The 17,604-nt window shown below is 40.7% G+C and overlaps 1 protein-coding gene and 1 long non-coding RNA gene across 24 annotated transcripts in view; one reads left to right on the top strand and one right to left on the bottom strand.

Annotated features, from left to right (window-relative positions):
• Positions 1-17,156, bottom strand: part of LOC125287330 (deoxycytidylate deaminase-like) — a 75,369-nt gene extending 58,213 nt beyond the window's left edge. For 21 of the 23 annotated variants that reach the window (XR_007192344.1, XR_007192345.1, XM_048232996.1 and 18 more), the window contains exon 1: positions 781-1,334. Coding sequence is in view for 21 of the 23 variants with exons in the window: in XM_048232996.1 (XP_048088953.1) it covers positions 781-843 (63 nt within the window). In the remaining 2 variants the exon portion in view is untranslated. Of the gene's footprint in view, positions 1-780; positions 1,335-1,724; positions 1,820-16,499; positions 16,583-16,849 lie in introns of those variants that run through there. The other 2 variants (XM_048232988.1, XM_048233005.1) reach the window with 2 other exon arrangements.
• Positions 14-15,579, top strand: LOC125287332. Its single transcript, XR_007192346.1, has 3 exons — positions 14-102; positions 14,680-14,875; positions 15,138-15,579. It is a non-coding gene; the product is annotated as an uncharacterized LOC125287332 (long non-coding RNA).
• Positions 17,157-17,604: the final 448 nt, after the last annotated feature.

Below are 17,604 nucleotides of genomic sequence, written 5' to 3'. Positions count from 1 at the left end.
TACTACTGCGTGCGGTAGGCCTGTCAACAATATCGCAAAATTTGGAAAGATCTAGCACAGGCTGGAAACCCCATTAATTTTTGGAGCCGATCAGACTCAAAGGTAACTTTGAAGCATTTTCCATATTGTAGCCTATTCTCTCGCAATGATAGCGAAAGTGAAACTTAGTGCTCTTTTATTTTAAATGATGAATTTGTGCGTGCCTGTGTCATTACATAAATAATGAATGTAGATGCTAGTAGTAATGTCAGAAATGAACCTGTTTATAGCATGTTACATTTAGATGCGCACTCAATCGCGCATCCATGCAGACAAAACGTAGGACTCAAATGTGGTGCAAAACGTCATTTCTGTCAGAAACCAACCTATAATGCATGGGGTAACGTGAGGCGAGTCAGACAGAAGAGGGGCCTGTCTAGCATATTACAATTTAAAATTGTGTGATTAGCCGCCAGCATAATAAAATCAAAATACAAAATCTTATTAGGCTGTATCCAAACCTATAAGTCTAAGCCTTGCGTTAAGCAATCAGTTAAAGAGCAATTGCATTCTGTGTAATACTATATATAGCCCCTAACCTTACACGGAACAAAGTCAATCAACACTGTTCTGCTCTTCTACCTCATGTATACTTCAATCTTACAATTATAATATTGTTATTAATACATTATCATTGCACTGAACTGCCTTGCACTATATTTATATTTAAGTCTTAAATCTCAGTCTATACTGATATGCACTATTCCTCTCTTCAATTGTACAGTATATTGTATATCTTACCTGTGCCTGTTGAGGTGTCCACGACCATTGCAACCTTGACAGGGACAACAAGGAGGCAGACATCCCCAGCTGCACTTCCCTCCCCAGACAATTGCACTACCCCACCCATAGTGTTCTATTTATTTGCAAATGTACTGTATTTATACTTATACATAGCCATATTCTACTATTTCTACTACATATTCTTACTGTTCTGTTTTTATTCTATTATATTTTTTATTCTTATATGTTAACGTGAGTGTTGTACTTAGAGAGCAAAGATTAACCGCAGTCAAAGTCCTTGTTTGTTTACTCAAACCTGGCCAATAAAGCTGATTCTGATAATACAAAGGTTAACAAAGATACTCTAGTTTGTAATTTTGACAAATGGAGTCATGGGGTCCAGGGATGGATTACTGAATGGGCCTACTGGGCCCAAGAGCTAAGGGGGCCCTGAAGCCCAAGCCTCTGTGTGAAGTTGCTTGTTCAATAAAAATTGACTGATTTAAAGGTTGTATCAGCGATAGCGGGATACGTCTTCTGCTCGCTACTTCCTCCCCTTCCCTCCTGTGCAATTGAAACTCTCATAAACGCGCAACTCGTCGGTTATTGGTTGAAACACTTTATTTTGCTTTTGAGTGGTTGCCAACCCCTGTTGGTATTGTTTTTGTGTACAGATCTCGAAGCCTAGGCTGCCTACAGAGACACGTTTTTTTGACGGCCTGCTTATGGGGCAGGCAGCTAGTGGATCGAAAGATTCAATGAATGTGATAATTTATGTTTGGGCCTTTTTTTTAAACCTGAAACCGCTGATATAACCTTTAACTACTGACTTGGTTTTGATTTTTAGTAATCTTCTGTTTTGGGGTCCCCCAGACCCTACCACAGATTTGAAAAAAAAAAAGTCATATACCCATTCCAATGACTTCGAAGCTGTTCAGTTAAGGTAAATTAAGCTAAAAAACCTGCATAGTTGGGAAGCCTGTCTGGACTCCTGGAGGTCAGATAGGATGAGCCACAGGTGCCGGGACTGGGTCACAAGGAAACCCAGTGCATAGCCCTGCAACAGAGAAAGAATTAGAGAAAGTCAGCACAAATCAACCTGAAGATGGGCAAGGACTGCTGTGGAAGAAATGTTGCTTAAAGATCTATCAAGAGTCTGAAATAAGTTTAGTCTTTCTCATTAGTTGTTCATTAATCTCTAGATATCAGGGTACAGAGACAAGTCAGAAGTCTGTGCATCAAAGAGAGAATCAAGTGTTTCTCACACACATTTATACCTTGCATCGTATCATAGTATCATAGTATCAGGGAGGTGTAGTATCACTACACCTCCCTGCACACACACATGACTTTGTCAACACAATGAGTTAATTAAGAACCAAAGACATTAAAACTACGTCATACTGTACAATAGCCTACATGATTTACACACCAGTTATCGGAACAGAAGTATAAAAATGAAAATAACTTTAAGAACTAGGTTAGGCTCCAACAGAAGAATGAATTCAAAAGGCAAAAGAAGTATCAATTATAAGGAACATTACAATAGGTTAAGCTTTAACAGAAGAGTCCAAACGTGTAAAAACTTACAAACACACGTGTGTGTTCACCTGTGGTGTGCTGTGCCCGGATCCTACCCCTTTCTGACAGCCTCTTGCTAGCCCTGGGGAGCCCACAGCCCTGTTCCTTGCCCTGTGTGCAGTAATAGTAGGCCTATAGGGCCTTGTGCAATACTTGGTTGCGGCCTGCTTGTCTATGCGTGTATAGTGTATGTGATTAGTGTCTTGTGATTGTATTCCTGTCTGTAAGTGCAATCCATAATAGACAAGTTATTGTTATGTGTTAATAAATTGTTACCTTTATTTTTATAGAACCATGTTTCTGGTCTTTCAGTGATACAAACCTGTGTGTCCTGTTGGGGCTAAACTGCCCAGAAGGTTTCTAAATTAGTTGGGAGGTCATAACCCTTCTATGTGGCGTAGTCGACTATTACATACCAACATCTACCTCTGTCCTGACAAGCACAAAGAGTAGGAATGATGCCCAGACGAGGAACATTCTGAAACTATTGGGACAAGTTAATGCTCCAAGCTTCTGTATACCATTTAGAAGTGTGAGATGTATGCCAAATAATGTTGCTAACAATTCCTGAAGAGTTACGCCCTAAAATGACTCAAGATCAGGCGCAATTCTAGTAGTACAGTTCGGGGAAACTAACAACGACGTGTATGATATAATCAAACAAACTTTATTAGAAATGAGAGGAGCGCAAACCGAATGTCACAGTCTAGAAAATCTGAGAAAAAAAATCACCCAATCCAAAACTAGTTGCAACAGAATTTTTTTGTTGTAGGCCTATTCAGTTCATGAAACCTTCCCATATCACATACCAAAAGTCCATGAAAACTCAAGTGGTGGAACATTTTCAAAATTGGAATTATTTGTGCATAGGTCAATGGCCAAAAGCTGCACCTTTGGCAGTTTTACTAAACTTTCATAGTACAGGGGATATGTGAAAAGTAGGTCAAATTATTTCATAAAGGCATGACATTTAAGCCTATTTTTGCATAATATCTCCTGAACCAAACATGGCATCTCAGAACAAGTGATGTCTACTCCCAGGGATGGGCAGTATTTGTGGTACAGTACATGTATTTCAAAAAAATAGTATTTTGTAATTTGTTTTTGATTGGGTTGAAAAATATTTAAAAAAAATATCAAAATACTTTATAGTTGTGTATGTTGTAGTTTAAACAATGAATGTATCCTCTGACTGGTGCTGCTTTAGTAATTTTCCCAGACTTGTTGTGATCATAATATTGAGATTCAGGAAGATGATTCTGTGCAAGATGAGTCACTTGTTGATTGCTCACACACCCACAATACATTCCCTCTCATACCAACCTTAAGTTTCTTGGAATCGATTATGTGGTTGGGTTAAGTTTTAATGGAATCGATTATGTGGTTGGGTTGCCCTGCAACATTGCTCAATCTGGGCATGCATTGACAATGTCAGAGACTTGTCTCCACTTTGTACCGCTTGACAAGTGGCACAGAAAGCCCTATCCCCCATGTTCTTTAGTTTTGTTCTGGGTACGAGGAGGTGGTTTGAGTGAGTGGAGCGGAGGGAGTGTGTTGTGTTTTGTGGGGTGAGTAGTTCTTTGAGGTATGTTGGGGCATTTCCATTGATGCATTGAGTGAGGAGGGAGACCTTGTATTCAATCCTGGAGGAGACAGGACGCCAGTGGAGCAAGTGAAGAAAGGGGGTTGTGTGCTCGTATTTCCGCACTCTCATCAGGATCCTAGCTGCAGTTTTGGATGTATTGAAGCCTATCAAGGCTCTTGCTAGGGATTCTGATGAGAAGTGTGTTGCAGTAATCCAGTCTGGAGGAGATAAAGGTGTGTATCAACTTTTGCGCATCTGGGAGGGAGAGGGTGGGGCGGAGTTTGGCAATGTTATGGAGGTGGAAGAAGGAAATCTTGCAGAGGTGGTTGATGTCGGATTCATAGGTGAGTTGGGGATCCAGGTCGAGACCTGCTGCACTTTGAGTAAAACAGGGAAGCTTCTTATGTGTGATATGTTTGGTTATGTTTGTGTGTGTGTGTGTATGTTGGGGGATGGGGGGTCTGGCCTGCTGTCTTGTCTGATGTACAGAAACAGGTGATCTTGTGTAATGCCCCCTCTACAGTACCACTATTTTCAGATCAAGGTTCACTTGAATGTCTTGTGTGTCTGTGGCGAGATAAAATCTTTGTACAAAGTGTGAGTTGTAAGCTGTAGTGTCATTGATACAAGGATACAAGGAAGTTTATTGTCACATGCATATAGTTACTGGAAGTAAGAAATGCAGTGAAATTATGTCTGGTGTCAGCCTATTTGTGCATTAATGGGGGGGGGGGGGTAAAAAGTGCAGTAGAAGGGGTTTAGTAGATTAAGTGGCAAGGGCTGCATAAAAAGGTGGGGAGGATTGGGATTGGGTGGGGGGCACCAACAAAGGAGCACCCAAGAGCAACAGGGGCAGGGAAAACTCCCTTACCAAGGAAAGAAACCTTGGGCAGATCCACGGCTCAAGGGGCTAACCCAACTGCCAGGGGGTCTTGGTGTGTGTGTTGGGGGATGACAGGGAGATGGGATAGTGTGCTGTGTATGTGGGGAGAGGGGCAGTGTGCAATATGTGTGTTGGGGAAGCTTCCTGATGAAATAATGTGCTGTGTATGTAGGGGGCAGGGACTTACTATTGCAAGCAGAGTACTGTGTGTATGATGTATGTGAGTGATGACAGTGAAGATGTGTGTGTGGAGGAGGGTGGAGCAGTGACTATGTGTGTGTGTGTAGTGTGTGTGTGTGGGCAGTGTGCTGTAAGTATGTTTAGGGATGTGTGTTGGAGAAGCTTCCTGATGAAATAATGTGCTGTGTATGTAGGGGCAGGGACTTACTATTGCAAGCAGAGGACTGTATGTATGATGTATGTAGTGATGACAGTGAAGATGTGTGTGTGTGGGAGGGAGGAGTGGAGGCGGTGACTGTGTGTGTGTAGTGTGTAGGTGGGGGCAGTGTGCTGTAAGTATGTAGAGGATGTGTGTTGGAAAGATCCTGAAGACAATGTGCTGTGTATGTAGGGGGGGCAGTGTGCAGCAAGTATGTAGGGAGGCTTACTGTAGCAAGCAGTGTGCTGTATGTATGTGAAGTGATGACAGTGATGATGTAAGTGTGTGTGTTGGGGATGGGGGGGGATGGGGTGGGGGGTGGGGGGCAGAAAGGCTAGGCAATCAAGGACATGGGTAGATGGAGGAGAAATCAAAAATAATAAATAAAAGTTCTATGGAGATGTGCAAAAAGTTGGAGAAAGTCAGATATGTGTGTGTGTGTGTGTTTGGCATGTGATGAAATAAGAAAATAAATAAAAGGTCTGTAGCATAGGGAGAGGGATATAAAAGTGCTAAAAGTCTTGTAGGTGTGTGTGTGTGTGGAAGTGGAGCAGTGACTATGTGTGTGTGTGTAGTGTGTGTGTGGGCAGTGTGCTATAAGTATGTTGGGGATGTGTGTTGGAGAAGCTTCCTGATGAAATAATGTGCTGTGTATGTAGGGGGCAGGGACTTACTATTGCAAGCAGAGTACTGTATGTATGATGTATGTAGTGATGACAGTGAAGATGTGTGTGTGTGGTAGGGAGGAGTGGAGCAGTGACTGTGTGTGTGTAGTGTGTAGGTGGGGGCAGTGTGCTGTAAGTATGTAAGAGGATGTGTGTTGGAGAAGATCCTGAAGACAATGTGCTGTGTATGTAGGGGGGGCAGTGTGCAGCAAGTATGTAGAGGAGGCTTACTGTGGCAAGCAGTGTGCTGTATGTATGTGAAGTGATGACAGTGATGATGTAAGTGTGTGTGTTGGGGATGGGGGTGGGGTGGGGGGGGCAGAAAAGGCTAGGCAATCAAGGACATGGGGTAGATGGAGGATAAATCAAAAATAATAAATAAAAAGTTCTATGGAGATGTGCAAAAGTTGGAGAAAGTCAGATATGTGTGTGTGTGTGTGTGTTTTGGCGTGTGATGAAATAAGAAAATAAATAAAAGGTCTGTAGCATAGGGAGAGGGATATAAAAGTGCTAAAAAGTCTTGTAGGTGTGTGTGTGTGTGTGGGGGGGGTCATGAGTGCTGAGTGTGTGAATGAGTGCAAAGTCAGTATAGTGTGAGTTCAGAGTTGGGAAATGTTTGAGTGCTGAGGAGTGAATGTGTGCAAAGTCAGTATAGTGTGAGTTCAGAGTTAGGATGGCCTGGGGATAAAAACTTCTCCTGAGTCTCTCAGTTCTGGCTTTGTGACTACATGGCGTCTTCTTGATTTCAGCGGTAGGAATAATCCATTGTTAGGATGAGAAGAGTCCTTCAGAATCTTTTGGGCTCTTGATTGATTGGTTGATTCAGGACTGGTTAGGGGAATGCCTGAACATGCAGTTGCCTGGTTATTAAACTAATCATTGAAACAACCTGGAGCTTGCCATTGCTCACTCTGAATCTAAGGGGCCTATTATTATACTCTAAAATGCATGGTTACTAGTCAAAAGCTTATTTAAATTTAGTTGGATGTCCAGTCCACACTGGGAGTGTTTTCATTAACAACATCGGGTGGATGGCGCAACAAGGTGTTCCTAGGTTTCTTAATCTGTCATGGGTGTGTTTTGGGCGTAACATCATTTAAACCAATGAGAATGACATCTGTCATTCCCTTTAACAGTGAGCAGCGCAACTTTAAACAGTGCATCGGTATTTTCATAGTCAGCGGCGCATTTAAAGGAATCTGCTTGCACGCAAGACCGTATAGAACAGTTATTCCACTAATGCTCTAATAAAACCTAGCAGAGTATAGCCTGTAGATGCACTCATCTATTATTTGAACTCATTGGCAAAGTGAAACTAACTTCACCGTGGTGTCAGTCAATGACAAAACAGTAATTACTTTCACTATTGACTGACAAGGGGTTACCATCAAAAACAAAGCCTGGAAAAAGCAACACTTACCTTAGTAATGTTCGAATGACTGAATAAAAAATGTTGGGAGTTACATCTCGTGACAAGTTTTCAGCTGTGCTTCATATTTGCCCCTCCATCATTACCAATTTGCAAATGATGGTGAATAACTAACTACTCATTACGAGATGTATTTCGTAATATCTTGTAATCGTGTAATTTGTAATGTTTTCCATAGATGTGTGCTAGTGCGCAACTGCCAGGCAGTTACAGTGCTACACTCTGGGGCACCTTTAAAAGCATGCCCCCCAGGGTGTACTGTAGTACTACTGTAGTGCATCCTCATCCAAGTCATTCATACCAAGTGCAATATCATTACTCTATTCACAATAGTCCATGCCAGATAACCATATATATGTCTGCCAATTATTTCTGCCCCTTTGCCAACAATTTTACTGCCCATCTTAAAAATTCTGGATAGTTTGTTTCTGTTCTTAACCCCCAGGTTTCCAAACCAAGTATACATATCAAATGTCAGCACACTCTCCAATTAGATTACTCCACAGTCTCCTGTGTACACAATGCTCTGAGGTGTTTCTTATTTTTGATTGAGAAGGAGTAAAACCAGCATATAGATGAAAAGGTCAGTGTACTTTCAATAAAGGAGGTGTAAAAATAGCTTCCTCAAGAAATACTGTTGACATTTTTTAAGAATAAACTCTGTGATCTTACCCAGATACAATAGTGCTATTTTCTGATTGGTTATTGTGTTGCCTCTTTCTTTTTTTAATTGGCTGATAAGTGGCAGGCTCGACTAAGAACTCCAGGGGAGACGCGCTTCCTGCCGGTTCCATAGTGAGAGCGCCGGTGAGGCCAGAGACATTTTTTTAATGAAATATAGCCTATTATAAATAGTTTTTCCGCGTGAGAAATACAATGTGTGGCGGGAGTGCGTGACAATAGACCGAAATGAGTGACTGTCACGCTCAATGCGTGACACTTGAGAGTCTTGCGGCTGTAGTATAGGCTACGGTCACTGAACTGAGAAATAACGGTGGTTGGATCTTATATGATTAACAGCTAAGCCTTTGATAGAGAGATAGGCCTAATCCTTTGGGAATACATATTAATTGTTAATTGATGCTTCATAGCCGACAGTAAATACGTGGCTAACCTTTACAAATTGGAATTAGATGGTTAATAAATAATTATTATCAACCTCATTGAAGCGCCAGAAAAGACAGAACACGTAGGTCTACATTTTCATGGAATAGGCTATATTTCCCGGCTTTCAAGCCACGTCATGGCTTTGGTAGGCTACTCTTGAGGTGGATGACTAAGTGCATAGGCATTTGTTTTTTCTACAATTGCACAATCAACCATTTTTGTCGCTCCTTTCTGTGTCTCTCTAAAATATGTCGCGGTATTAAAACACATGCCCCTGTTCCATACAAAGATAAATTAATTCCACTAGCCTACTTGGAAACAGATGCTGCGTCGGTGTCAGTCCCAGTGCTTAGTCAAGTGATGGGAAAAAGCTCCGGCTGCCGCGATAACCGTCCGACTGGAAGGGCTCTCGGCTGCCTCTGTCCGTCAGTTCTCCCCGAACAAGCACCAGAACCCGCCAGGCGTGGGTCGGTGTCGCGGCCCTCGGTTTCCGCCCGTGCAGCTGTGCGCTACCTCAAACAGCAGCAAACAGTCCCACTGCAAGCCGAACCCCGGATCGCTGGAACCCCTGGGCGTTCGGTAGCCCCTTCTGGCTACTGTGACAGCAGCTCGTGGCCGTTGCCACCTGTCCACAGTGTGCCGATCTCCAGCAGTCCAGCAGTCCACGTCGAGGTCCCTCCTCGCTGCCCTCTTGTAGAACTTTTGTCGGCTGTCTCTCGAAAGCACAACGATGCTCCACTGTGGCGGGAAATGGAGACCCGACCCTCCCAGCAGGCTCGGGACACACAGGAACTCACACACAAAACGTGAAAACATTGCGCAGACTTGTGTCGAGCGTCGCGACTTCAAACTTCAAACAGTCCAAAACGATAGCTCCCAAGGCTCTACAGGTCGGCGTTACCCTCTTGGTCACTAGCTGGAGCACCGCAAGCTCCCGAACTAGCAGCTATGACTCCATCACACTCTCGACCGGCAGCTGACGCTCTGGAAGTTCTTCAGTAGCTGGCGGTGTAAACCCGGCCACTGTGGTCGTGTTCCAAGGTCGTCAGAGAGTTCGCGCTCTCTATGGATGAGATCCTCGGATGACGGCAGCATCGACATCGGCGTCGAGCCGGGAACTTTTTGCCAGCCGCGGACACTTCCGCGACATCAGCCGGGGCCGCTTCCTCCAGCGCTGGCAGCTCTCGTCGGCTGTGCAGGGCTGGTCCCGCTGGTCGCCTGCACAGGTCCCGCGCCGGGCCGGAAGGTCTTCCATCCTCCGCAGTGGCGAGCTTCGCCGCCATCTTGCTGGTCTGGACTTCGGCCTTCTTCTCCATCTTGATCTGGCGTAGATCTTCGCGCCCCGGGAGGGCACTTCTGACACCAATGTAGCGATCTCACACTCAGACAAGATTCACCTTTGGCCAGGACGGCCATTTATTGGAACAGGAAGACTCAGACACAATCAGACATACTAGGACAGGGCAACACAGGGGTAGTCTCAGCACATGTAACACACAATAAGGGTTTACCACACACATCAACACGAGGATAAACACATGAGGTACAACCAAAGAGACTAACACGCTAACAAATACACAACATGCTAAATGTAACTACAACTATTATAACCGACATTACACATTCTAGCATTCACTCGCACTGCATTCTGGGAGACACTCATTCAATGTTAGACATGTACATCCACCGACGCTACACTATTAACTAAATTATCATTGTCAGTAATATGTTCACACGATATGTTGTGACGGGTAGACTAACCGGGTAGGCCTATCCCTCGCTAATCATCCACCCTCCTTATCCCGTTGTGCCACTTGTGCCGCTTCTTGACATGGGTTTAACAACTTCTTAAAATGATGTAATACACTTTTATATTAATGGTAAGGTATCTTACAAATATAATTGATTGGCAAGCAGCTGCAGTTACTTCTGTTTAATGCGGTATTGATAGATAGATACATACTTTATTGATCCCCAGTGGAAATTCAAGGTTCAAATAAAAAAATGATTGCCATTGGTTAATGTTTTCAATAAAAAGCAACCTATCTACAATGAACAGAGAGAGATTTAGATACAGTATGGTGGGGAAGCAACGTAAAAAAAGGGCACCAAGCTTCTCGTCAGAGGAACTTGAAGTTCTGCTGGACGAGGTGAGCTTGCACAAAGGTGACACTGTTTTCCAGCTTTGAATAACTTGTGCAACAGCAACAAAAAGAGCTATGGAGCGACATGGACTACACGGCGTTTTGATTCAATACAAGGACCGCGTTGGATGGCTGCCATAGGCCTAGTTGGTCGCTTACTGGACACCACCATGCTTACCCATTTATAGATCTTAGCCATTTAGAGGCAAATTCTTTGCAGCTTTTAATTATCAAAAGTGATTGCCAATTTGAACGCTTTAATGACATTACTAAATAGCCTAGGCTAATTACCACCATATAAGTTCTGATACCAAATAAAGTAACCTTCATAAATAGGCCTGCATCCATTGCGAACATATTTTATTATTAGTCTTAAAATGTCCATAACATAAAATCATCGTTGAGACACAACATTGTCAACATACTGTCGGCCTACCATAGTTTGACTTGTACTGAGCTGCGGTGATTTCTAAAGACTGCTGCACAGTGGCGGCGACTAGCGTCTTGAGAGCTCAAACAGCGCTAAGAGAGAGCTTAAGAATGGTCCAGACCAACCTTACGAACGTGTGACTTACAGAAGATATACTTAGCGTACAAACGTGTCGGGAATCGTGCCATAACGTTAAGAGAGAGGTTAAGGAATAGGTTAAGAACTACTTAGCGATAAGAACGTTTTGGGGAACTGGTCCCATGTTCTTTATAGATCAGTGAGTAACAGACAGCTATCAAGGAAAAAGGGTTTTGTGCCGTAGCCTAGACCTATAACACTTGTAGAATAAATTAATTCGCCGAACTCACTGTGAAGTTTAAATTAACGTTCACGTTGCATCCAAGCCAGGGACGTGCACAGGGCGCGGCTAGTTGGGCAAGTTGCCCCCGTCTGCCATCTTTTTGACTGAAATGCCCCTTCCAAAAAATAATAAAAAAATATTTTCAGGGATTAAAGTTAATCTATTGCTTCGACAAATATTCGTCAAGTTATTTATCCGTTGCTTCAATAAATATGTGTCAATTTATTTTCATAGAGGACATGGCATCATTGTAGATTCCCAAGGGAAAAATGAGTCTTGTTGTACAAAAAACGAACTATCGCTTTTATTTTGAAACTAACCTTTGATGTTCTCCTGCCTCTCCTGCCATTCACTCTCTTAGAAAGCGAAAGTAGCCTCCGCTATGCCAGAGCGCACATAGGTGCGTCCGAAATATCAGCTGGAATAGTGGACGAGCAGATGTCGGGATGTTTGACAAAAAACACTGACAAACCTCTATTAGTGCAGCTATGTAGCCTAGTAGAAGCTTCTTCCTATGTTAACGTGAGCGACATTAGACTAAACCTCTGATGTTGCAGCTGGAATAGTGGACGAGCAGATGTCAGGATGTTTGACAAAAAACACTGACAAACCTCTATTAGTGCAGCTATGTAGCCTAGTAGAAGCTTCTTCCTATGTTGTTAACGTGAGCGACATTAGACTAAACCTCTTATGTTGCATTTTTGCATGTGAAAAATTAGACATAGCCTATAACGGTATATTTGACGGAGAACAGGTGAAGTTTGAACCATTAAGATGGGCAAAAGGTAAAGCAAATATTCAGACATTATAGTAGGCCTAACCTGAAGGGCTAATGAATAACTTTAGGCAACAGGTGCTCCTAAACTGGCAGCATGGGACGTTCAGAAACAAAAGCTACGATGATCGGCATGATGCAACGTCTGTCTTAAAAAATATAAAACACTTTCTAAATAGCTTCATTTGGAATTGTGGACACACTGTTCACACACATTAGCCCGTTGGTTTAGACCAACTAAACAGCAGAGTCTGCATAGCCGGTGCAACTTAAAATATTTGAAATCAACTCTGCACATAGCCTGACGAGCCAGACCCACATTAAAATGTAGGGTCTGGGCACTCACCGTTCGCAGTGCAGCTCAGCAGGCGCGAGGGGCGGGTTAATTGGTTGTCTTTTAAATTCCCTCTGAGTCCCATACGTTTCCCACCAGCGGAGCTAGTTGGCTAGTTCAAACTTTTGCCAACTTAATAAAAGCTTAACTCCTGTCAGACTGTTTGCAAACAGCAACATCCATCTTATTTGTTTTCAAGTAGCAGGAAATCATTATTTTAAGCCCGCCTAACGACTCTATACACGATTTGATTGGCCTGAGAGAAGTTTAATTTTTCAAGCTCACAAGCACAAGCCAACAGAGAGTTGCTAGACTAGCCCTGGCAGCAAATGTAATTGCTGCCGCTAGGGTGCGTCTAGATTTCAAGGCTACTCTGCACATGCATATGGCGACGCATTGCATTCACATCACAAAAAAAAAAAAAAAAAAAAAAAAAAAAAAAATCAGGTTATCTCGTAATTATGAGATAATTACGAGATAGTATCTCATAATTATGACATATTATCTCATAATTACGAGATAATTACAACTAATGTGTTAGCTTATTGCTAATGTATATCCGAAATCCCATAGAGATGCTAACGGTTAGCATAATCAATAAAAGTAGATATTTAGAGCCAACTTCAGTCCATTTACGAAAGGGTTACATAAGAAGAGTTCTTTGTTTACAACTGACTATTTTCTCTCAATACAATAAGTGTAGGAAAAATGTGACTGTTTAACTCATCAATGCCACTTGAACAAGTAGCCTAGCTGCACAAAATTAACATTAGGCGTGCGTGACCATAGATATACTGACTGTCAGTATATATATCTATGGCGTGTGGCAACGTGGATGGAGGTACCTACTGGTTAGGACTGTAATGTGCAACATTGTATTGCCTTAGGGCAAAGAGTAGCCTATAGAAGCTTCTATACTCTTTGCTTTGGGGTTGTTGGCGATTTGACAGGCTTATTTTTCATGCCACTTAAAGACATGTTAATCTCTCAAAGTACGAAAGTCATTCAAAGCAGGAAATCAGTAGGAAATATGTGCTTGCTTTTATTGAAAGGCTGTTTAGATCCTCAGCACGGATCCTATCCTTATCTCATAATTACGAGATGATTATCTCGCAATTATGAGATAGTTATCTCGTAATTACAAGATAATTATTTTGTAATTATGAGATAATTATCTCGTAATTATGAGATAATATATCATACTATCTCGTAATTATGAGATAATTATCGGTGTCCACCACTCTAGTTCATCCAAAACAAACCAGAAAAGGGACTCAAAGTGCTAAAAACTGGAATTTTCCTTTAACAATGTGGTACACATAAAATACTGGCATTTGGTGCAGTTTTCTATGCCATGTCAATCTATAGTTGAAAAGGCATATCTCACAGAATAAGATGCCAGACTGAGTGTTTTCTGTTAAAGTCAAAGGACATGGGAGACTGTTTGAACATACAAATGTGTCCACATATTTACACTGTACTATGGTGTCGAAGCCAATATTTTTTGCGTTGAATTGATATGAAGAAAAAAAAAAACCTAAGCGTTATCTGAAATTAGAAAATTCATTCATTCATTTGAGAGAGAAAAGTTTTTTTTTTCATCATCTACTTCCTGAATTTTTAGTCAACGATGGTATTATATATATATATATATATATATATATATATATATATATATATATATATATATATATATATATATATATATATATTACATTGACAAAATGATAGAGAAGAGACTGCATACCTACTGTAGACTAGTTATACTGCATGCAGGTGCAACTATTTCATAAAGTACCACGTAGTATGAATGAGAAAAAAAAAGTCCAAGGTATTTTCTTTTTACTCATATTAGCATATTGACAGCAATGGCGGCTCTGGCCAACATGGAAGACCTGCAAAATAGTCTGTCTGAAATAATGACAGAGGCAGCAGAGGCAAGTATGCTATCTTTTAACCCTTAAAGGTGTAGGTTTTTGAACGTTCTAAGTTCCGCAACAATTGAAGGTTCTAAAATTCTATGTTGAATTCAATGAACCCAGATATTCTTTAGAATGTTCATTTCTCAACATTCCCGTCACACCGGTGTGACGGTACTCCTAATATTTAGCTAATGTTGTGGCTTACCATCTTCCATGCTTATAACAAAGTTGATGAGAATAATCCTGAGAACTACCCTTTTTATTTAAAATGATCTGGCATACTGATCTCTCTCTCTCTCTCTCTCTCTCTCTCTCTATACAGCAGTACTATGTCGGCAATTCAGAGCCAGTCTCAATGAAGGACTGGCAGGAAGCAAGGGAGGATACTATATCCATTTATTCTGTGAAATTAGCAAAAGTGGTGTTTGGAAATGACCTCCTTGCTGACTCCTGCGTGCCTGGACCCGGACATAGACAAGGAACACCTCTGGATGAAAAAAAATTGAAAGCTATAATAAGTACGTACTGTAGTCTAACTGAGTTTCATGTTGGTTTATTATCTTCTGTGATTTTTATAACAGCAGGATCACATAGCCATGGGACACAGATCATACAAATTATACAAATTCCATACTACTCGTTGCTTAGCTACTCAAAATGTTATTGGTTAATAAAAGTATTTCCCCAAAAGTTTGATGCTTTCAAAACAGAAGGAAATGTTATACAGTGAAGAAGTTGTGTGGCCTTATCTCTGTTAATTAATGTCTATTTCTGTTACAGGATAAGTTAAAAAGCTGTTTACGGATGCAACAGAGCAATGTGTTAAAGACGCCATCCAAGTCAAGTGTATGAATGAGCGTATACAAAAAAGAAAAAGAGGAGAAAGAAGGAGAGAGCCAGAGTAATGCAAACTGAGGGTGTAGGGGGATGGGGGTTAGCCTCGGCCAGTTAGCTTCCACCATCATTAAAAATGGTGTACAACATGTGCACACTTCTGCCCACATTTTTCCAAACGAGCCATTTAGGTGCCACATCACTGGTGGACACAAATGTACAGTATGTCGTCTATATGGATTGGTGAATGAGTTGAGAATTTCCTGCTGGGAGGATCAGCCAATCCAACATAATTTGGTAGATTGATTGACATACTGTTAAAAAAATAATGAGCATGATTATGCAGGATTTTTCAAATGTAATAAAAAAAAAAAACAATTGAACTCAATTAAGTATGTCTCTTCTTTAGCGATGGTTTTAAAGGTCCACTTTGTAACATTTCCCATTCATAAATGTGGCCTCATTCATGTTTAATTATCACCACCATCTATTCGAAAACAACGGTGGCTAGCAAGTAGTCCATGGGCAAGACCAGATGTCGGTACCACTCAAGGTGGCAAAGGTTACTTATCATTTTTGAAAAGATCCATGTCTGTAGGTCAGTGATTCTTGAGATTAGGGACAAAACATGTCATATGAACAATATTAATTTGAAAAACTACTCAAAATCTTAATCAGGACAAGGGTTGCATAACAAGGCATGATTTCATGTTGCCTTTATACATAGTTTTACTTCTAAATGGTATTGAATGTAATCTTTGCCTGTGTAACAAATCCAACTATATCTAAATTAAGAGTTAGATCAGATACAAGTTGAAGTACTACAATGTTTTGTAGTACTGTTATATGATGTTATATATTTTTGTTTAAACACCCAAACCACTAAACACCCATTCATACCAAACATCCCCATCAAACATTGGGGATGTTTGGTATAACACATCATAAATACACACATTTATTCTTTGTGTGGCAGTATCACACCTGGAAAACCCCATGTCCAGAAGCAGATTTCTTTATTTCAACATACCTTAAAAAGTAGGGCTGTCAAAAATAACACGTTAATTTTGATTCATTAATTACAGAAAGAATAACGCGTTCAAAATGAACGCTGATAACGCTAATCACATTTCATAGTGACATTTGACCCAGTGCAGTCTGGCTACAATGACTGAAGGAGGCAGACGAGAAAGCACTGCTTGGTCCTGTGAATGAAACACACGTTTTAAAAAAAACAAACACCCAGACCACGCATGACAGGATATTTATTCTATACTATTTCTGCAGTAAGGAATTTCTGTTGCCTACCTTAGGAGTTCGTCAAGTCTGATGTATCACCTCAATGCAGAGCAATCCGCAGGTACGAGATAGCACACCTCTTGATGATAATGCTAACCGCCAAACACATCACATGACAGAAACAAAATAAAAAATATACTCTCCTAAATCTTCAAGAGCAACACCAACTGTAGTCTACGAGATTCTACGACTTGAACCGACAAACCAGGTCTGACCCCATGGCTGCCAGACTATATTTACATTGACAAAATCATAGACAAACATAGACTGCAGTCTAGTTTCACTGCAGGTGCAACTATTTCATAAAGTAGCACTTAATATGAATGAGAAAAAAAGAGTCTAAGGTATTTTCTTCTTACTCATATTAACATATTAACATGAAAGAACTGCGTCAGAATCTCGGTTCCTTCCAGGAGGCAAAAAAGGAGGATGTTGAAAATATCATCATAACAAAATGTCGTAATGAGAGGATTAAAAAAGCAAATGGAAAAAAAAGATCACAGGATCAGCAGTTGGAGAATAAGCTTCAGCCAGGTAGCATCAATATGGAGGATATAATTTGATAGATGGATTGATGTACTGTTTAAAAAACCATACCACTGCTTGGTTGAATTTCCTATTGCGATGCACCCTTTACAACATATTATTTAATGAGCAGTTTAACATGATTACACTGTAAAAAATAACAGCTTGATTCAACTTAACATTTAAGTTACTCTGCTGCCTCAAAATGATAAGTACAATTGACTTAGATTTGCAAATTATTTCAACTCATTGTTTAAGTTGATACAACTTAAATATATTTGTTGTCTTAAATTTATACAGTAGTACAATTGAATTAGATTTGTAAGTCATTTCAACTCATTGATTTAAGTTGTGTTAAGTTGATCCAACTTAATTATGTATGTTGTCTCAACTTGACAAATTAAGTGTAAAAAAAAATATGACTCATTAAATGCATTGTGCTGACTAATATTAATAAGCAAATTTAACATATGCATGTAAGTTCAATTAAGCTTTTCACATAACTTCTCAAGTTAATATTATATAAAAATATGAATTATTTTAACTTATTACTTTAGTTATAGTCAAGTATAAATAAACCACTTTAAGT

The sequence above is a fragment of the Alosa alosa genome, chromosome 22 (genome assembly GCF_017589495.1).
Source record: "Alosa alosa isolate M-15738 ecotype Scorff River chromosome 22, AALO_Geno_1.1, whole genome shotgun sequence".
NCBI lineage: Eukaryota > Metazoa > Chordata > Actinopteri > Clupeiformes > Clupeidae > Alosa > Alosa alosa.
Note: the sequence above shows the minus strand (reverse complement) of the source record. Positions and strands in the feature narration are given on the sequence as shown.